At 48.9% G+C, this 20,302-nt stretch overlaps 10 protein-coding genes across 10 annotated transcripts; 6 read left to right on the forward strand and 4 right to left on the reverse strand.

The window, feature by feature from the left end:
• Window positions 1–283: 283 nt before the first annotated feature.
• FIESC28_01512 (uncharacterized protein) lies at window positions 284–1,938 on the forward strand (the record flags this gene model as incomplete). The annotated part of the gene is made up of 6 exons (XM_031155662.1): window positions 284–416; window positions 472–901; window positions 951–1,068; window positions 1,121–1,170; window positions 1,219–1,577; window positions 1,919–1,938. 6 exons carry the CDS (start codon window positions 284–286, stop codon window positions 1,936–1,938), a joined length of 1,110 nt encoding a protein of 369 aa, XP_031020140.1.
• An 872-nt stretch (window positions 1,939–2,810) lies between these two features.
• FIESC28_01513 (uncharacterized protein) lies at window positions 2,811–3,221 on the forward strand (the record flags this gene model as incomplete). The annotated part of the gene is made up of 1 exon (XM_031155663.1): window positions 2,811–3,221. The coding sequence occupies one exon, from the start codon at window positions 2,811–2,813 to the stop codon at window positions 3,219–3,221; it is 411 nt and encodes a 136-aa protein (XP_031020141.1).
• Window positions 3,222–4,011: 790 nt separating this feature from the next.
• FIESC28_01514 (uncharacterized protein) lies at window positions 4,012–5,884 on the forward strand (the record flags this gene model as incomplete). Its single annotated transcript, XM_031155664.1, has 6 exons — window positions 4,012–4,278; window positions 4,332–4,715; window positions 4,764–4,831; window positions 4,885–5,386; window positions 5,438–5,613; window positions 5,662–5,884. 6 exons carry the CDS (start codon window positions 4,012–4,014, stop codon window positions 5,882–5,884), a joined length of 1,620 nt encoding a protein of 539 aa, XP_031020142.1.
• A 678-nt stretch (window positions 5,885–6,562) lies between these two features.
• FIESC28_01515 (uncharacterized protein) lies at window positions 6,563–7,450 on the forward strand (the record flags this gene model as incomplete). Its single annotated transcript, XM_031155665.1, has 1 exon — window positions 6,563–7,450. One exon carries the CDS (start codon window positions 6,563–6,565, stop codon window positions 7,448–7,450), a length of 888 nt encoding a protein of 295 aa, XP_031020143.1.
• A 40-nt stretch (window positions 7,451–7,490) lies between these two features.
• On the reverse strand, window positions 7,491–8,675 carry FIESC28_01516 (uncharacterized protein; the record flags this gene model as incomplete). The annotated part of the gene is made up of 1 exon (XM_031155666.1): window positions 7,491–8,675. One exon carries the CDS (start codon window positions 8,673–8,675, stop codon window positions 7,491–7,493), a length of 1,185 nt encoding a protein of 394 aa, XP_031020144.1.
• A 588-nt stretch (window positions 8,676–9,263) lies between these two features.
• Window positions 9,264–10,628, reverse strand: FIESC28_01517 (uncharacterized protein; the record flags this gene model as incomplete). The annotated part of the gene is made up of 1 exon (XM_031155667.1): window positions 9,264–10,628. The coding sequence occupies one exon, from the start codon at window positions 10,626–10,628 to the stop codon at window positions 9,264–9,266; it is 1,365 nt and encodes a 454-aa protein (XP_031020145.1).
• A 1,036-nt stretch (window positions 10,629–11,664) lies between these two features.
• Window positions 11,665–12,912, reverse strand: FIESC28_01518 (uncharacterized protein; the record flags this gene model as incomplete). The annotated part of the gene is made up of 1 exon (XM_031155668.1): window positions 11,665–12,912. The coding sequence occupies one exon, from the start codon at window positions 12,910–12,912 to the stop codon at window positions 11,665–11,667; it is 1,248 nt and encodes a 415-aa protein (XP_031020146.1).
• Window positions 12,913–14,915: 2,003 nt separating this feature from the next.
• On the forward strand, window positions 14,916–16,406 carry FIESC28_01519 (uncharacterized protein; the record flags this gene model as incomplete). Its single annotated transcript, XM_031155669.1, has 1 exon — window positions 14,916–16,406. The coding sequence occupies one exon, from the start codon at window positions 14,916–14,918 to the stop codon at window positions 16,404–16,406; it is 1,491 nt and encodes a 496-aa protein (XP_031020147.1).
• A 1,324-nt stretch (window positions 16,407–17,730) lies between these two features.
• Window positions 17,731–18,879, forward strand: FIESC28_01520 (uncharacterized protein; the record flags this gene model as incomplete). The annotated part of the gene is made up of 3 exons (XM_031155670.1): window positions 17,731–18,033; window positions 18,089–18,163; window positions 18,211–18,879. 3 exons carry the CDS (start codon window positions 17,731–17,733, stop codon window positions 18,877–18,879), a joined length of 1,047 nt encoding a protein of 348 aa, XP_031020148.1.
• A 50-nt stretch (window positions 18,880–18,929) lies between these two features.
• On the reverse strand, window positions 18,930–20,018 carry FIESC28_01521 (uncharacterized protein; the record flags this gene model as incomplete). Its single annotated transcript, XM_031155671.1, has 1 exon — window positions 18,930–20,018. One exon carries the CDS (start codon window positions 20,016–20,018, stop codon window positions 18,930–18,932), a length of 1,089 nt encoding a protein of 362 aa, XP_031020149.1.
• Between the last annotated feature and the right edge of the window lie 284 nt (window positions 20,019–20,302).

A 20,302-nucleotide genomic window follows, 5' to 3' on the forward strand; every position in this document is an offset into this window, starting at 1 on the left:
TTAATAATAATTTCATACGCGATGGCTTTTTTACGATATCTTTCAACGCATCATTAATTAGCATCTATTCTTATCCGTTCTAATCATCCCTGTCCACTTAGTATACGAGAGTGGAGATATGCGTACGACATCACCAATGACGGAGATCCATTCCAGCCGAGAAGCCGTGCTTATTCAGCATCTTGGCTCTAGAATCTTTCCCTCAGATCGGGCTTAGATCTGTTTGCTTCTTGACAACAAAGTCACAAACGTCAAGAATCCTGCATAACAGGAGGCCCTTAAGATGTTTGGGGACACGTTCAGGAAGTCGAGGCTACAGAAACAGCTTTTGCTGCTCAATGTAGTCACCGGCTTTGTTTCTGCAGCTTCGGAAGCTTCGGCCTTGGATAGGTGTCCAGATTATGTCGCCAAGCACGGTGAGTTATATCGCGAATCCTTTGTCTGTCCACAAAATCTGATAAAACCTCGCAGCACCTTTAGTATGGCTTCATTCGGAGGACCGCTTCATGCCGAGTGATCTCGCAGCTCATGTCTCCAACACGATCCCCAAGTTGGATGAACAACCAATCAGTGGTCTTTCTTCAATTGAACTTGAGAATCTTGGATATCTCAATGAACACGGCGGTAATGCTGTTGCACTCACGTCCAAGGAGGATCCAATGACATATCCGAAGTGGATATTGGGCGAGGCACCAGATCTTAGTGGACGGATTCACGATTCTGTGCCTTGCGCTGTCATTCTGGTGGAAAAGAGCGAACTTGACGTAGATGCGTTCTACTTCTACTTCTATTCATTTAATGAGGGACCGAATATCACACAGGTCCTAGAACCGATCAACCATCTTATTGGAGATGAGCATCTGGGTTCTGGGATGCACTTTGGCAACCATGTTGGAGACTGGTGAGTTCATCGTGGAGAGGTTCAGAATGAAGCTAACGAGGTTTTTAAGGGAACATAATATGGTCAGATTCCACAATGGCACTCCTTTTGGTGTGTACTATAGCCAGCATGTTGATGGGGTTGGCTTCAAGTGGGATGACAAAAGAATCAACGTAACTGATGGAAGAGTATGAGAATCACTTCTGTGTGGCATCAAAGCATTAACTAACTGAAATACAGCCAATATCATACAGTGGCCTCGGCTCTCATGCCAACTATCCAGCAGGAGGGTAAGTTCTTCTCATCTGTTCCATGGCGTCTAAGCTTACTTTTCCCAGACACCAACTTCACAATGCAGCAATGTTTGACTACTGTGACGAGGGCAAAATATGGGATCCCGTCCAGTCAGCGTACTTCTACCGCTTCAATCCAGACACAGTCACCATCACGCCAATTATCTCACCTCTTAAGCCATCTGAGACTGAGCCTGCCCAGAACCTAACATCCTGGTTCGACTTCACTGGTCACTGGGGTGACAAGAGGTATCCCGACTCTGATCCACGTCAAGAAACCGTTCCACACTTTGGCCTCAAGCGCTTCAACACCGGTCCCAACGGTCCACGCTTCAAGCACCTCGTCCGCAAGGGTCTTGTGCGTGATCATGCTAGGAAGATGGGCTGGGAAGAATGGGGTGTAGGTATTTTTATGGCATGGTATCCCTGCTGTATTCGAGGCTGGAGGTTATGGAGATCAGCGGGCATACTGGTTGTCATGGTGTCAGTGTTTGTACTTGCTGTCATATTTGGAGTCAGGAAGCTCAATAGTTGGAGGCAGAGGAGGGCTTATACGAAACTTGGTGAGGAGGATGTAGCGATGAATGATTTGAGAAGGCAGGAGGAGTCGTTGGTATCATCTGACTCTGATAGCGATGATGAGGATGATCATAGAAGAGATAGATATGAGGCTATGATGAGAGGATAGATAGACTGAACTATAGATTACAGAGTTGATTCAGCCGTCACATCACTAAGTGTCTAGCAGCAGCCTATGGCTCTTAACAGGTGAAAAAGGCCAGTTATCCCTCTAGGTCTCGCCGAATTTTAGTTACATGACGTTCCAATCAGTTACGAAAGAGGTAATTCATGTAAGAGCCCTTGAGATCCGTAGAACTTATGGGAGTATTACCTCCGGCCAGGTGGAACAGCTGTGCTGATGAGTCAAACAATTCCCTGGTTCCTGAATATGCTGTCTCGGCCACTTCCCACGGGAACTCCCTTGCCATCGGGGTCCATCAAAGCCCGAAGTGCGAATGGCATATCCACAATCTAAAGCCCGGAGCAAATAATGACAGCTCAGCATTGGCGAGCGGTGCCAAGACAGCCTTGGCGGTGCAGACAAGGCAATATTGAATAACTTTTAGGACCTGGTAGGGCTGGTCGTCCCTTTTGACAACCAAAGTCCCAAAGAACTCCAGGATCTCAATCCTTTTCGTTTGAATCAATCTCGATGGATGATATAAGGAACAATCGCAAACGGATACTCGTATTTTCTTATCGCAGACGCTTGAACATATTGACGTCACCATACCGGTGGAAGGAATATGCCAAGCGTCTTGAGTATCTCGATGATGATAAACCCGTTTACTTAAGAATTTTACGAGAGAAAAGCGGCCGCCATCAAGATACACATTTCGCAGGTGATACTCTGAAGGAGAGTGAATGAGACGTACGATGAACTTTAGAAGCGTTATGTCGCCGAAGAAATGAGTATAAAGAGGCCAATGGGTCTTCGAGCTTTACAGTAGAAATCAGTCAGTCCTCAACACAAACAATCATCACTATCAAAGTATTTGTCACTTAATAGTAGGACGTTTCTCTCAATACTTACAGCATCTTTGTGCTAACTTCTGACCAGTAAACCCATCTTCACCATGATCTTCACCCAGGCTCTCAAAATCGCCTCCATGGCTCTTGTTTTTCCCTTCATTATCTCAGCCTGGGACGTCCAGTGCTTCAGCGAAGAGAACTGCAACGGCGACGCAGGAACCCTGACCTACGCACCAGATGATGACATTGCCATGCGAAGGTTCTGTCTCAATGTTGAAGGCCGAAAGTCCTGCCGGTTCTCTGGCTATGCGTCCAGATGGCAGATTGTGGGCAACTCTGTCCAAGGCGAGTGCGGTGGCTTCGATTATCGCGGTAGTTGCGCCACCGATACGTCCTGTGTCAACATCCAGCACCCGTTCGGCAATTATCCCGAGCGTGCTTTGGTTGGCTACGCTTCTTTGACTCAATGCTTCACTGGCGGGCTCAAGAGGGATGAGCTTACTTGGGAGGCGTAAATGATGGGTTGGGAATTGTATGCCGCGAAGGGCAAGGCACAGATAACTATCTTGCATGGAATTATTGATATCATCAGGGTATCAACATCAATATATATGTATTAGTTACTGTCGCTCGAGATACATCCAAGCTCTGTGTGTTTCTTGCTGTAACTGGTGATACCACCACATAGGTCATTGTGTCCTGGACTGAGTTGCGGGTGTAACTCGCCAATAGGCATCTTCCTCTGCATTATTCCTTACTACCTAGACTGGAACACAGACTCAGTTTAAAAGAAATTTATGTAATCTATTTCACAAGACCACGAGGACATACCATCGTGTTAGTGGATCGATACGCAGCATGTGATGCGGTTGGCGTCTCCAATTACCATTTCCTGTAATGGTGGCCCCGATCGGCGAATAGGAATGTTACAAATTAAATACTAAGCTCCACCAGGCTTCTTCAAATTCATGAGCTTCTTTAACTCCGGACTGTTCGTATCACTTGACATGGCTGACATGTAAAAGGGCGTTGAGATGCGGGGTTTTAGCGGTTGGATATCGTCGGCTCGGGCTTCTTAAACGAGGTAAGCCGACTTGGACGCGATAAGCCGCGGGCGATCTATGACAAGAACCCCGCATGACGGTGGATTTTGGAGACTCTTATCAACGACTTCGGACTCTAGATTTGTTTCTTTCATCTTTCATCTACATACAATTACAGTATTCCTTATTGTGAGCACGAAATTCAGTCTACCTCTGTTTAGAGGTCACAACTAACCATTTACCACAGCATCATAGACTCAAAATGGCAGACTACAAAGCAACAGTATCGGCGGCCCTCCAACAACGGGACGTCGGCCTTTCCAAGGTTGAGCCGAAGCTGGAGGGTCTCCCGAAACACCTTCCTCTGAGCTCACAAGATCTTCCCAAAAGTGTTCTCACAGAACGAGAGATAGAGATCACTGAAAAGTACTCTGTCATTCAACTTCTGGAAATCCTTCGCAAGAGAGAAATCAAGGTTGAGGAGGTTACTCGTGCGTTCTTGAGGAGAGCTGCGTTAGCTCAGGCTGCTGTGGGTGCTCTTGTCCGGTGATACTATGGGATACAAATGACTGACATTGATAGACGAATTGCCTGGTCACTCTGATGTGGGATGAGGCCATCGAGCGCGCAAGGTATCTGGATTCACTACCCGAGCCCAAGGGCATGTTCTTTGGCCTACCAATCTCAACCAAGGAGCACCATGGAATGGTGGGCGAGAATGTCACGACCCACGCATCCTTCGTTGCATGGATCAACAAGACTCACGGATCGAACCTCCTCTACGACAACTTGTATGACGAAGGCTGTGTCTTTTACGTGAGGACTACGCAGCCTCAGACCATCATGCATCTAGAGACTATCAGTAACATCTATGGAACAACTGTCAACCCTTTCAACCGTGATTTGACGGCCGGTGGTAGCAGTGGAGGTGAAGGAGCCCTGCTCGGACTTCGAGGAAGTATTCTGGTAAGCCTGATTCCTCATTGAACAAAGCCTCAATTCTAACACCGATAGGGCATTGGCGGTGATATCGGCGGTAGTGTTCGTTGCCCAGCGGCTCATAACGGAATCTATGCCTTCAAGTGAGTTCCTCAAAAGCTAGAATTTATGTTACCGGACATTAACGTAATCTTAGGCCGACTCTGAAGCGAATCTCAGTTATGGGCGCCCGATCAATCATGGCTGGCAAAGAAACCATCTCATCCACACCCGGCCCCATGACAACTGACCGTGAAACCCTCGAACTCTTCATGAAAGTAGCCCTAGCATCCAAGCCATGGCTGATAGATCCTTCTCTTACAGCCAAGGAATGGACACCATACAAGTTCGACAGACCTCTCAAGATCGCCATCCAGTGGTGGGACGGCGTTGTTCAGCCTCACCCGCCTATGACGAGAGCTTTGAGAGAAGTCGCAGAGGCCTGTCGTAAAGCTGGTCATGAGGTTGTAGACTGGGACTGTGAGCCTCTTGATCATAAGAAGGGTTGGGAGATTCTGTCAGCGCTGTACTGGCCTGATGGTGGTAAAGAAGCGCTGGATCTTATGGAAGCGGCCGGAGAGCCTGTTCTTCCGTTGACAAAGTTTATCATCCAGGAGCAACCCAGCGTGAAGAACTTGAACATGCACGAGCTATGGGAGGTAAGTACAGCTTTACAAGCAGAGTTGTTGATTTTCTGACTGGGTATCTAGCTTTGCACGAAGCGAGACGATTACCGCGCTGCGTACGCGAGAGCCTGGTCCTATACGAGCAAAGCGGATGGCCGAGAGGTAGACGTGATTCTTTGCCCACCTTACTTCGGAGCTGCATCTCCTCATGAACAGTCGCGATACTGGGGATACACTGCTCACTGGAACCTTCTGGACTAGTAAGTCAATCTCACCTCAACTGGTCGACCTTACTAACACCTTCACAGCCCAGCAGCAGTCTTCCCAGTAACAACAGTCGATCCCTTAAAGGATCCCAAGGACGTCAAGTACGTCCCCAAGAACGACGAGGATAAATTCGTATACGATCAATACGTTCCCGAGAAGTTTGCCGGTATGCCTATCTGTCTGCAGGTTGTTGGTCGAAGGCAGTATGATGAGAAGGTTCTTGCTGCTCTTAAGGAGATTGAGCGTGCGATGGGTAGAGAGTAACTGGATTTGGCAAGTCTTCTAGAGGATAGGATGTTGACTCGGGCTGGCTATTCTTGTATCTAGAAGTCATTGTAGAGTGAGACTCCACATTATCATCCCAGTCGGAAATTGCGACAAATCTGGCTTCATGCGTGTCAGATCTAAAAGATGACATAAGACCAGCCCTACATCCACCACATAGCCAATCATATCGTCTTTGGTGGTTATTATCTGACTGAGAAGGATTCTTACCTCCTTCCTCGATGGGGTACATGCTCCTCTAGTATGGCGGAGTCCGAGCCCCAGCCCCTCGAGTCCGATGCGCCCCTCAGGGCATCAAAAGAATTGGCCGCTAGAAGCATAAGAGACGAAATCATTTGGTCACTTTATGCTAGCTTAGACTAGCATTTAGGCTACTTTATTTTAGTAACCAAAGCCTTGGAGGACAATCCATCTGTTACCCACCTGCGCCTGGGTTTATCAGCCTTTATCCTTTCCAGTCATTATATGTCGAGACCGAAAAAGGCGGGATGGCCGGGATGGATAACATAAACCCTTGCATGAGACTATACATTGGTAAACACTAAGAAGCTAGGTATATAAAGGCTCATGTTGAGCCTAAAGCACGCTTACTCTACTCTAATCTGCAGCACCCTGCACCTTTCTTGCCAGAATATTTCCACATTCACTGCATCAACCATGTCTGAACAAAGAACTATCCTGATAACGGGCTGCTCTGATGGCAGTCTTGGTTCGGCCCTAGCGCTGGCTCTCATCAAGGAAGGGTGGCGCGTACTCGCAGCAAGCCGAAACCTCTCCAAGCTAAAGGCGGTCCAGGATGTCGGCATCGAGTGTATACAAATGGACGTCATCTCGACTGAATCGATTACAAACGCCGCAGAGGAGGTCAAGAAGCTCACCGGCGGTTCCCTCAACGCCCTGGTTAACAACGCCGGTATTGGACACAGCATGCCCATTCTTGATGTCGACATCGACAAGGCCCGCGATCTTTTCGACCTCAACGTCTTCTCTATCATTCGAGTAACCAAGATCTTTCTACCACTGTTGCGCAAGTCTTCTCATCAACCTCTACTTATCAACAATACCTCAGCCGTCGGACTATTAGGTGCCGGTGTTCCGTTCCAGGGCGCTTATGCTGCTTCGAAAGCAGCAGCAGTCAGCTTGACCGAGAGTCTCAGACTTGAGCTTGATCCTTTCGGCATTCGTGTCATTGATCTTCTCACTGGTGGCGTCAAGTCCACATTCTTTGTCAACGCTCCTCACGCAGAGCTACCAAAGGACTCGATATATAACCCCGCCAAGGAAGCGATTGAGTCATCGATGGCTGGTAATGAGCCGGGGCTTGTTAAGGAAGATATTACGACGTGGGCGAAGCATGTTGCCGGTGATCTCAGTCAGCGCAAGGTGCCATATCTGGTCTCTCGGGGCGGCACGGCGGGAACAGCGAGGCATCTCATTAGTCATCTGCCGACCGGTCTGTTGGATAGTATGATAAAGCCAGCGGGAGGCATCGATGTTTTGGAGCGCAAATTGAAGGAGCAAAAGGATAGTGTCAAGACTGATTAATTATCTGAAACGAGAATCTAAACGATCGAGTATAGTCCAATTATTCGCCAATAGTGTTTCCAAAGTCTGTTTGCATATGCTCCAAGTACTCTTGATGGCTAAAATGGATATGATAGCTGAGTAGCTGGCAGCTCCGCCAATAACGAGCCTGACATAATTTGTGAGGCGTCCAGTCTGTCGGTGACGGGTAAGGTGTCGTCGCGTCCCATTCTTCCACCTCTTCGGCGTCTTCACTCCGGTACATAAAGCAGTCCAGTTCGACGATACACCCATGCAATACCTCTTCAGGCTGGTGAAGTGCCATGCCAAATATGACACAGGGCTTCACGTTGTAGTCCATTCGCTGGAGCTGTGCAACCTCTTCTGTCAGATGCAAATCATGGTTCCCGAATCTCTGCCAAGCGAGATATCTCATGGCACTCTTCCTGTGACACTCATCACTTATATCTTCGTTCATGTTCCGCGCGTGGCGTCTGAACGCCCTCCGCAAGTAACCCAGAAGCCTTGGGTCGTCAAGCGGAACTGCAGCGGTGGCAGAGTCGACGCATGAATACCTTTCGAGGTCATCGCCGCTGCTGTACGGGAGTGGTATCCATGTAACACCAATTAGGAATGTTTTGATGTTGTGGCGTGGATCGGACATGAGCTGGTCAAGTATGATGGGTAGCCAGAGCTCATCGGGATTGAATTCAACATAAGACTGAAAAGACTTTGGTATCCCACGAGGCCATTTGGTGATTCTTGAGGATGGCATGATTGTGCGCATTGTCTTGTCGACGAACTTCAGTTTTCGTCGGGGGCCGTAATCATTCTCAGTCTCATACATCAACAGCGACATTCGTGAGAGAACAATGGTTCGAGACTCATAACAAGCCCACAGTAATCCGAACGGCTGGTAAGGTTGGTAACGACCATCGATTTTGATGCTGTCCTTGCTCTCATATGAGCTATCGCTCTTGAAATACCAGAGGTTGCACACGCTGTTCTGGTCTACCGGTCTGTTGTGGACGGCAGCCTCCCAGATCATCAAGCGGAGCTCGGGGGGGAGTTCGGTGAATCGGGTGAATCTTGGTGGCTTCCACATCTCCGCCAACCACTTCACTATATCCCTCCACCAGAAGGGCAAATCATGGATCGGGCTGGTGGGGAACTCGGAACAGTGTAGAATCATCAAAGCTAGGACCGCTACAACAGTCAGGTAATAGAGAGGTGAGGATGGGCACATTTTGGGCAAGATTTCAGTACAGAATAAGTGAAGAAGAAAGACATAAAGATTTCGAGTGTTTATATTTTATAGATTTAATATTTAACTTTGAAGATTTTTATCAACCATCTGCGGATGCTTAAAGTTGCGCAGATTAAAGACAATGAGATATAGTTCGGGCATCACGTCTGACAGACTGAAATCAAAACTCTCTTGTCTTAGATACCGGGCTTAAACTTAAACTCCCATTGGTTCAAAGCCTGTACTCCATACAAATATCTCAGCCACCACATGGTGGCTGTTGAGCCTGTTGGGTTGGAAGACATTTGTTGTTAAAGCTTCTGGTAACCCAAGTCACCCACTGCACAGGGTGTCAGAAAGATTGGCATGTGTAGGCATAAGGGACGAAATAACCTGGTGACTTTATGTCAGTTATCTCTAGCTTAGACAAGCACTTAGGCTACTTTTTGTTAATGCTCTAAGCTTTAGAGAACAATTATTCTGTTGCCCACGTGCTGGGAAGAGAAGGATCACAAGGGAAAAAGGTTTGTTTCGAACAAAGTGTATTAGAAAGTTATTACATGAAGTTAATCTAATCTTGAAATATCATTATTCATGGTAAATCGACAGAATGTCAGTCGAGTTATCGTACTCGACACCGCACTTCTCAGAGAAGCCAGTGAACTTGTCAACACGGGCCTGGATGTACTCCTCGAAGCTGTCTCGGGTGCAGCTAGTGCCGGGACCATCCTCACAGGCGGGCAGAGGCTGAGGTGCGCTGTTGACCAGGACGCGGTAGTACTCGCCATCGTCGTAGCCGTAGCTGCCACTGCAGTTGAGGCGCTCGATGGCAATGTTGCTCAGGAAAGGAAGGATGTGGGAGCTCTTCCAGGCGCGGCGGTAGTTGATCTTGTTGAGGGGCATGGTGTCGTTGATCTGGGACTCGCTACCGCCGGGCTCAGAGTTGTTGAAGAGGCCCATGGCGACCAAGGTCATCGGGGGCAACTCCCTATGCGTAAAGGAGACGTAGAGATCCTCGTCAGAATTGTCGTTCATGAGGAGGTTGGCGGTAGAGTTCAGCCAGGGCATGCCAACGTAGCCAGAAACCTCGTTACCGTAGCCAGCATTGTAGTGGTAACGGACATCCTCAGAGTACTCCCAGCCAAGCCAATCATCGGGAGTGAAGAGCTCAAGGTTGCAGAAAGGAGACTTGCCGCGAACGACGGTCTCGTATCCACAAAGCTGCTGCATGCCGAAGATGTCGCTGACAGTGAAGTTGAAGTCGGACGCAAGAGCATTAAAGCGCTCGACAATGGGCTTAGCATACTTCTCCTGGTACTCGGCAGACTCCTCGCTACCAGTGGAGCCAGAGTAAGCAGGGCAAGCCTTGTAGGGGGTCAAGCTGTCGGCTCCAGACTCCTCCGACTCGTAGATCTGCTCAACCTTGATAGAGGTATCGTCGGCCTGGAGACCTCGGACAAAAGACTGAGCAGACTTGACAGTTCGCTCAGCAGTGGATGTCCACACCTTCTTGGGCTGCTTGAACTCGGGGTATCGGAACTCGAGGTCGACTCCCAAGCGAGTAGCCTCCAGACGACCAAGGTTGGTCAGGAGGGACACTTCAGCATCGGAGATGGGAGCCTCCCAGTCGGCAAGGAAGTTCAGGTAAGGAATCTTGCTCCAGTCCACGCCAGTCTTGTTTCCGAGCTTCTCAATGAAGGGCTCAATGTACTCCTCGAAGTCGAAGTCGTTCGCGTAGATGGCAGCATGTCGCACCAAGTAGGCAGCGCGCTCGGCAGTGCAGCCCTGAGGCGCATCGGGAGAAACGGGAGGATCTTGGGACTCGAAGTAGGGTGCAATTCCGGTAAGGTGATGAAGAGGGTTGAAGCTGTAGTCAGAGTTGAGAGAAGCTGCAGAAGCCAAAGGCAGCAAGCTCACAAGAGCCTTGCTCAGAGGAGAAGATTGACGAGGCATTGTGAGTCAATGGGAATGCACAAAGAGAACGAGTCTGCTCAGTAAAACTCAAACTCAATTGACCATCTACACAGCTACCTATTATATCTCGGCAGTCTATTTACTTTAATTGTTTGTTTCCCCCTATGAGATCATTAGTGTCGATGTTGAAGAAAGTCCCCATGTTGGTAGCCGTGTCTTTGACGTCACAAGCATAAAACGATCCACGGCTAAACCTGTCTGGCCTGCGTTTGTTCCTTGCAGTTGTCGATATGTTTCTCCCTGATTGGCCCCGGAGATTTGAGGCTCCATAATCAGCACGTTGGCGTGGCGCGTCAGCCGAGGCCGCATTATCCGAGCGTGTGGACTTGGCGGCTCCAAAATCAAGAAAACAGCAACAAGATATTCCTTTTTTTCCTTATATCATCTCGATCTTGAGAGGACGCGTATTGTGTCTTCGTTCTTTGACGAATGCCCAGAGAGTAGCGAGTCATATGTTTCAGAGTGTCAGTAGATCTTTGCGGCTCTGTTCCCTCTGCATCATACCTAATCTCTTTTACTTGCTGCATCAACTCTGACGGTGAATGCCGAGAAAGCGAAGCCTTTTCTGGTCCACTGATTGTGTCACACCTTATTCCCTGCTTCCAGGCTTAAAAACCGGGCCATCGATTGAAGATTGAGTGTGGTTTAGTGCCATCGCCAATTCTTTCACTAACGCGATGCCACGCTACTGCATGATATCGTAACAGTCAATCGATCCTGTCAAGTTGTTTCATGAGTTCAGCTCGAAGATAATTATTCCTGTAAAGTCCAAGTTGACCTACGGCTACATCAGTAACTGACAGACCAACGCTCAAAAAATGCACTTACTGCTGTGATAGGTACCGAAGTTAATTAGCGTCCAAAAGCATAAGAGATGAAATAATTTGTTTACTTTATGTTAACTTAGACTAGCATTTAGGGTACGTTATTATAGTAGCCTAAGCCTTAGGGGACCATGCTTCCTATTACCCGTCCGGTAGGCATATAGCAACGTTGTCAGATAACGCTATGTATGCTACTTTTCCATCTGGTCTTTCGCAAAACGGTCCCAATACTTCTTCTTGTCTCTATCATTCACAAGATAGACCTCCAGGTATATTCCAGCAAACCATCTCTGTGAGCTCTCTTCAATCTCACCCGTGATGTCAGTCCAGCCTTCCATCCTGGGCTGCACATGCTTCACAATATCCAAACAGTGGCCTGCCCATTTGCCGGTGTACATCTCCATAAAGTACCCACGCATCTGTGCAATCTCAGATTCAATGACCCTTGGCCCGTTCTTGGAAACATTTTTGACCAAATCCCTTGGCTTCCTCGTAGGTACTGCCTTTGGAAGCTCGTCACTCTCCTGCCAGTTAATGAGCCACATTAGCAGGATATCCAGAGTAAGCCATCGATTTCCCGTCAATGAAACAGTGGTAAGCTTAGAGATGGTTTGGTCTTTCACGAGTTCCATCCGTATGTATTGCTTGGTGGTGAGGCTGCGAAGATAGCACTGTCCTGCATCATCCAAGTCATGAAGGGCCAAGCATGACATCAGCGCTTCATGTAGATTATCCGGGATTCCACTTGATGATAAGAGACGAGGTATCTCTCTACGTTGATGGTATTCGAATTCTGGGGGTGGTAAAGAAGTATACCCATGCATTGCACTTTGCTTCCACGCAGACCATGACCCTGTTGATTCGTGGTGCGCACATGGATTCCGCTGATCCATCATGTCGCAGTCGACGTTGTGCTCTTGCATTGATGGATCCTTGACTTGATGGTACAACTCATAGATTGCCGGCGGGAGAGTCGTCTTTCGAAAGCCCGTAAGAAAGATTGGTGTATCTATCCATGAATACAAGCGGCGATCATGATGGATAGTGGTCACTGCTCTGATCCACAGGCGCTGGCTGCAAAGCCCAAGAGCAATGACGTCCACCGGTTCGAGATAAAGATGAATGTCTCTGATTAACTCTGATGGCAACTTCTCCAACCGAGACTCTGCATCAGGACGATTAGGCTCCCTCAAAGCCTGGTCCAGCTGTACCAATGCCGCATTATGCACATCGATAGAAGGCCTGTAGAGTCGATGAAACGCGTCGAACGAGTCATTGAGGATGCAGAACAGTTTCGGACTACTGACAGCATCACCAACTGCAACCTGCTCTAGGAAAAGTCCAAGCCAGTCGTTTGTTTCCAGTGGGATTTGTTCTTTGCGCAGCGGCGCTAAGATGGACATGGACCAACTCTCGACGCCCATGTAACCTTCACACATGATGCTTATGGTGATATTCTGATGGTTTTTGGAAGACAGAGGGTAAGCAGTCAGCATTCGTGCGGAGAAGTCAAAGCCATGTTGTCTGTTGGCTGCAAGGCGTAAGCAACAGCTGACTTTGGCTTGGCCCTACATTGGATGTGAGACATGGTGGCCTTGAGCGGATATTGCAATAGTCTATTGCTATGCTGTCGCGCGACTGGTAAAACAGAAGTGAATAAGCTTTTTGATTGACAGCTAATTGCGGATCGACGATGGCGAATGCTCTGCTAGGGTCGCCTGGGAGTGTACGGGCCCGGGTTACTTCCTCCCTCCATAGCAAGTTAGCCAGTCATTTATTACAGCCGTTGCATTTTGTACCCACCATCGGCAACGCGTTGCAGGTCGATGGCAGCTCATGCGCTTCACAATTTAGGAACTTTTGCCTCCAGATAAGTGACATCCAATTTGTTCCAATCGTTGAGTACCTGTCTTTGCCGTTGTCTGATTCAATTGCGGAGCATTTGGGTTTCTGTCCATGTTGTGGCTTGCCCGTGCCCGTTTTTATGTCGTCATCCCAACAGTGTAGGGTAATGCCGACAGCATGTTAAAAACGCATGGAAGCCTACATAACACAGTCCATATTTGACGGAACTTACTAAAAGAGTCTTTATTATTTGTTGGGGGGCTTACGCGGCATGTTCGGGTGTCAATGTCACTGTAGATGCAATATTTATGCCAACTTGAGGTGTTCATCTGCTTGCGTGTCCAATCTTTGATGCGGCGGGTACCAGTCCCTCACCTCCTTGGCCACTCGCCCCGCAGGTAATCATAGCTACTGACATAGGTATTTGAGTAGGATCTTACGATGATATTTGGTGTCTGTATTCGTCCATTAGGCTACCGCTTAGCCCGTTAACTGGAGGTGTGATACGCACCGCCGGAATGTCAACGCAACACTGTGGTGCGATAATCTGGACACCAACGCAAAGCAATTGCCATTAATAGTACATGTGCTTTTTGAATCGCCGTTTACTACCAGGTGCATAGAGTTTATTGTAGGGCTGATTTGGTGGATAGATATCGCTTGGCAAATCGTCTGTTCATCCATCTCCACTGATGTTTTTGTGTCGGTTGCAGACTTGGCGATGCGACCTCAGTGCTGGCGTCAGCTTTTAGGGAAGTACATGCACTGTCAGGTTCTCCGCAGTCTGGAAACCTACTGTGCCACCTCGACAAACTTGGCAGGATGGGATTTTTGGATCCGTAATTGTGATTTTGAGCAGAACAATCAGGAACTGACATTGGCCCCACGTGCAAATTAGCAGATTCACTAAAGTTGCTGATCGCGAGCAATAAACAACGCATGAGATCGATCAGTGGTTTCAGGCCTTGATTGAAAGCCAAGCTAAACCGGTGAATGCCAGCCACTGCCGTTTGCATTACAGTTAGGCAGTGTCAGAGGCAGTTTTTAGAGCACTGGTGGGGGTCATAGATCAATTGTGGCGCAGTTTGACCAGCTTCAGTAATGGTAGTGCATTGACCAACTAAATTTGGCGACACCCACTAGAAAACAGTAACTGGCCCTTGGACCTGGGCTAGAACCTTTTGGCGAGAAAAGGCCCTGACCATATGCCTGAGAAAGGCCTGACTCTGAGGGTGGCTCCTCCCCCCTCCCTGTCCCCTTAAAAAAAGTTAGGACAATCAATTCATGGATCGTGATTAGGGGGAGTCAGGATCCAACTCTGCTGCAACTTAACGCTTCCTTCCTTTCAATCCTTAGGTTCTTTCCTTGCTTTCTATCCGCTCTTTATCCGTTGGCTTTCTTTTCTATTTGGCTCCTCCGCCTTTTTCCTTTTCTTTGCTCTCATTGCCAACTTCAATCCACTCGAGCAGCCAGATCGTGGCCCAGCGAGAACGAGACACGTCCTCTTCCTGTCCTTCGATGTGAGGTCCTCGACCCTCCTCTACCTACCACGACTTCGACTCCTTACCCCCGCCGAAGCGATCAACAGATCTTCAAGATGCGCGTCTCCAATTTGCGGCTGCCCGATGGCATGCGCAACTTCAGCATGCGCTTGGCTTCAAAGATTCCCCATCCTCACCCGAGGCGCATCATGCTCTACATAACATTGACCGCCATGATGGTCGGCATGATTGTCACGTTTACGATGTACGACAGCCTCTTCTGGAGTGGCAAGCCCAAGAACACCGGCTTCGATCCTCTGCTCTCCCGAACCAACGATTACCGTCTCCTCACGAGCAGGCGGAATAACCTGGGCTTCTACAATACCATCAATGTCAAGAAGACGGGCCAGAAGATTATGAATCCTACCCTCCTTGAACTGCCAAAGGGTAGCAAGCATGACTTCCTGGTCATCGCCCGCGCTCCCCACGTCGACCAAGATATCAAGGGCAAGAAGTACAGACGCGCCCAGCAAGTCGCCACCTTTGTTAGCCTTACCTGGGATGCGTTCGGCCGGCCCGAGCTCACTGCGGACAACGATTGGCACAAGATGCTCGTGGAGGACTTTACAGAAGAGCAAGGCCCCGAGCATCACTGCAAGCACCAGCCCGATATGGATAAATACATTGGTCCCGAGGATATGAAGCTCTTCTGGAGGAAGAACGGCACCCCGATGCTTATCTTCACCCACCAAGTCAACGACGAGAACCTCTGCGAGGGCATGTACATCGTCGACGCCCGCGCTGCTGTCCCTGAGCTTGTCAAGCAAATGGGCAAGCACGCAAAGGGAATACCACCCATCGAATTCGACAAACCCATCCTTCTTCGACGCCAGCCCCCCGAGGGTGAGGAGTCCGCGGCTCGATACCAACGCGAGAAGAACTGGGCTCCTGTATACAACCCCTTCAGCGATGACGACGACGAGATGATGTTTATGGTTGAGCCTAGCCAGCTGTACAAATTCAACTCCTCCGACTCGCCCGTTGAAGACATGGAAGCCGACGCCGAGTCAGCCGTGGACGAGCCTTTCCCTCCCGACAATGAGGGCGAGACATGGCACTCCAGCAGCGCAACCTGCATGAACGACGTCATGCTCACCGACAAGCGAGTCCATCAATCGACACCCATGCTGAGTCTGACTCTGTGCAATCGCGGAACCTGCGAACCTGCGGCGAACAATACAGTCATTATGGGCATGGTACAGATGCGCTACGACCCTCCTCAATACACAAACACGTGGTACGACCACCGAATCGTCGTTTACTCGCCCGTTGCGCCCTTCAACATGATGAGCATCAGCAAGAAGCTCACCTACCATGGTGAGACCAACAGCAAGTACATCTGGACCGGGAGTATGGTGTACCACGGCGACCAGCCAGCGCAGCGCAGTCACGGCTTCCTGGACGACGAGATTTGGCTGAGCTTCGGCATTGGCGACTCCGCACCTGGGTGGCTGGACATCAAGGCAGAGGAGTTGGTGTTGGACCACTATTTCTGCCAAAACGCAACATCGGACTACCGATCCAGCATCAAGCAGCATTCATCATGACGAGACACGAACAATGTAATTGGTAATAGAGTGGCATCACATTAATTTTGCGCAAAAGGAGTGTATTACATATAGGCATAGCACATTCACATTACATATACTGAAAGAGATCAAAGTGTATACCCTCCCACCTTTTTTGGGATATGGAGTTTGTGGGAACCAACGGTAGAATAGAGAAGGCAGCATTCCAATGAAATGAACACACACAATTGACTGATCTTCATGACCCAAACCCCTGAGATCTTCTATGAAACGCCGGAAGGGCCCTTTGTTGAAGCCCCGCTTGAAGAATTAATTTCCAGATGCTTCTTGGCGAAGACGTTCTGCCTTTAGCTTTGAGGGTCGATACCGAAGGGACCAGGGGTCACCTTGGCAGCTGTGCTTGATTGGTAAGAGCGTAAATAACTTACGGGGCATGAACAGGGCTGTCAGTACGCGAAAGGGGGCGGCCGCTGTTGGATTGATACCTGGAGATAGGGCTGAGATAAGAGATAAGAGCTCTATGATAAGATAAGGCCAGTATCTCGGCTGGACTTGACATTGACCTTGGAGATTGACAGTCCGTTCCTCTCTTGTTATCCATTGCATTTTGATGAAAGTATTTCACCTTGAAAATAACAATTACTGCATAGTAAGACGGTCGAACTTTTGATCACACCGACTGTCGCGTGACCAAGTAGGGGTCTAGATCCTTTCTCGGAACCTCCCCATAGTAAGCATCGCTTAAACGTACCCATAGCCAAGAACCATATTTCACGGATTCCGGAAGACGCAGCCCAATTCCTTCGAGCTGTCAAAGGGTCCAGACTCCAGGGTTGACTGTCAACCTTGGTAGGAGCATTCTCGTATTTGTCGGATGACGACGAAAGTGTGGCGCAAGCTATAGCTTGGCAATTATCTGACATGTGTCTTGCTCCGCATCCGTCGGTCCTTACACTTTCAACTGACGATATTTGGCGACGCGAACATGGTTAATCGTGGGGGACGGAGTAAAGCTTGTAAGACTTGCAAGCGCAGGCGGGTCAAATGCGGTATTTACGAGAGGAGTGTTTCGAGGACTAGTGGCTGACTGTCTGTAGATAATGGCAAACCGCACTGTCAGCGGTGTGAAAAGGCTGGGTTGACGTGTGAAGGATATGTCACTTACGAAGAGTTCGTTGATGAAACGGCGAGGTTTCGCAAGGACAAATCTCCTGCGAGATATAGCCAGCATGAACTACAACTGGTTCACAGGCCTTCCAACCCACGTCGGCAAGAGCTCCCACTTCCAACGGGACCCTTGATCAACGAAAACGATATAATACATACCCATCTCCTATCCAAGATGGTGGAAGTCCAACCCTTGATGACCAACCTTGAATCCCTTCCCACCTCGACCCGATCTCTCGCAATCCGAGCACTAGCAGCTGTGTACTTTGGCAAAACTAACTCTCATAAACGCATCTTTGACTTGGGCACGAGGGAGTATGGAAAGGCGTTGAAGAAGGTGCATGAAGATCTGTCGAGTGACACTGCGGTTTTGGAATGGGAGACGTTGGTCAGTGTGCTTTGTCTGTGTATGTTTGAGAGTATTGCTTTTACGGATAAGAGTGGGTGGTTAAGACACTATGAGGGGATCTCTGAACTGGTAAGGTATTACTTGTCTTCCAATGCTGGGCTGCGTGTTGACTAATGGTATGTAGGTTAAGCTGAGAGGGCCGTGGAGACATCAGACAGCTTTGGACCGAGAGCTCCTACGACAGTGTCGCTTCGAGATTGTATGTCTGAACCCTTGCCTATGAGAAGCCTGACTGACTTTAAGTAGATTGTGTGTGCACTGATAAAACGCCGTCACTGCTACCTTGCCCTCCATGAGTGGCAGACCATCCCTTGGCCCGAGAGTGTACCGAAGACAGCCAGCGATACTATTCACGACATCTTTGCCTATGTCCCAGGTCAACTACACGACATGGATCGTGTAGAAAGGGGAGAAGTGGACGGAGACTTCAAGGACGATCTACGACAACGTGTGGAAATAACGCTGTCGAACCTTGAAGATTGGGGCCAGTTCTATCACCACCCACGTCCTCTCTCTGGTTCATTACCAAACAGCGAAGTGATACACTCAGTCAGAGACAAAGCGCTACTCGCCCTACAAAGAGCTATCATTCTTTGCATGGTCAACCTGTGTACGCTCCTCAAAGTCCCCCTCGTCGCAGAGATACCGACGGCCTTCGAAGATCAACAAGCAATCCGGACATGTATTGCGATCGAGATATGCCAACTGGCCATATCATGTGTCGGTGATGACTCCACGGGAACCGAGCCATTACTGTTCATATTTCCTTTACAAATTGCGAGTATGAACTTGCAAGCGGGAAGTGCTGAAGAGAAGTTGGCTGAGCAAGTTATGAATGATGTTATTGCTGGACAACATGGGTTCGAGATTGGACGGAGAAGGGAGTTGAGGCCTTCAATGATAACTAATGCGTAACGAATTAACGCCGTCTATATGATGTCTACCGTAATAATGAATCCAATTGTTTAAACACTGTAAATCATGAGCCATTCCAGCTTAGACACCTTCTTCTCATCCTTCTCTTCTCTCTTCTCGGACTTCTTCTCCAACTTAGCCATAGCCTTGTCGTGCTTCTCAACCAATTTTGCTCGATCTTTCTCCACCTCCTCTATATCCTTCATCCGTCTCCTTTCAATCTCGGCCACCTTCTTACCACTCGCGTGCTCGAGCTTCGCATCAGCCTTGGCATTGATGTCCAAGATCTTATACTCCAGACCAACGATCTTGGCTCCGAGCTGCAGCCGATCTTCCGTATCAGAGTCATATCGCTCTTCGATGGATGCAATCGGGTAGCTGTACTTTGTAGCAGCTTCCTCGCGCTTGTGTAGCCTCTTGTCCTCCTTTTTCTGCTTCCTTTTCTCTTTCTTGGCTTGTTTCATGGACGCTTGTTTTGCGCTGATGCGATCTACCACATTGCTGTGTCTAGTTGGAGGCTCGACGTCGAAAGACAATGCCTCAACGTAGGGGCCGAGCTCTTGTAGTCTCTGAAGCGGATCTAGACTCTTAGCTGTAGCGCTGAGTCGTTGCATAACCTTTCCATCTTTCACAATCTCCATCTTCAAACCCTTGGGCCCGAAGACATCTCGATTCGCCCTGTCCAACACAAGTTTTGATCTGATGATTGCAGACGCGGCTGTAGCGGTGCCCGCTGCAAGTCCAAGACCTAGAGAAACGCTTTGGCAAATGGGGTCTGGCACAAAGCCTACACCATCGCTGGCGAGCTGCATCGCTTTGAGAGGTGCTGGCTCGGCGTGGGCAATATTCAGAGAGTCCACGATGGCCATAAACTCGGAGGAGGATATTCCGTATGAGCCAAGGACTGGAGGGTATGCTCTGATGAATGGAGGAGTGGCTTCTAGACCCCCTGTGATCGAGGAGCAAGGGAGTAGAATAGGTCGAGATAGAGTCATGGTGGTCTGTGAAGGAGACGCTGGAATGGTCTCTTGGTAGGATGGTGGAGCTCCTTGGTGCTCGTAGCTGTGACGATGCTGCATATCGCCTTGTAGTTCAACAAGCATTTGATGCTGCTGGGAATTCTTTTCGTCGGAGTACATCGCTTTTGAGAGGATCGTGAATTGTTTGGAGTTTAGATGATGAAGATACAAACAGCGATCTTCACGAAGAGGATATGCGACCTTTTATCTTAAACAGAGCGACAGTCCATCACATCCTGTTCCATCACCAACTGTAGCGCTGAAATGAGGTTATTCCCAATTGGGATCATTGCTCGAGATCGACGCTGTCTGATAGCGCCTCTGAAAAGCAGACGCTAAACCCCAATAGGTTGATTGTGCGAGCTGGGCTGTGCCGTCTCACGACTGACTTCTCGACAAGATTA

The sequence above is a fragment of the Fusarium coffeatum genome (genome assembly GCF_003316985.1).
Source record: "Fusarium coffeatum strain FIESC_28 chromosome Unknown BRIP53273_contig_39, whole genome shotgun sequence".
Taxonomy (NCBI): domain Eukaryota; kingdom Fungi; phylum Ascomycota; class Sordariomycetes; order Hypocreales; family Nectriaceae; genus Fusarium; species Fusarium coffeatum.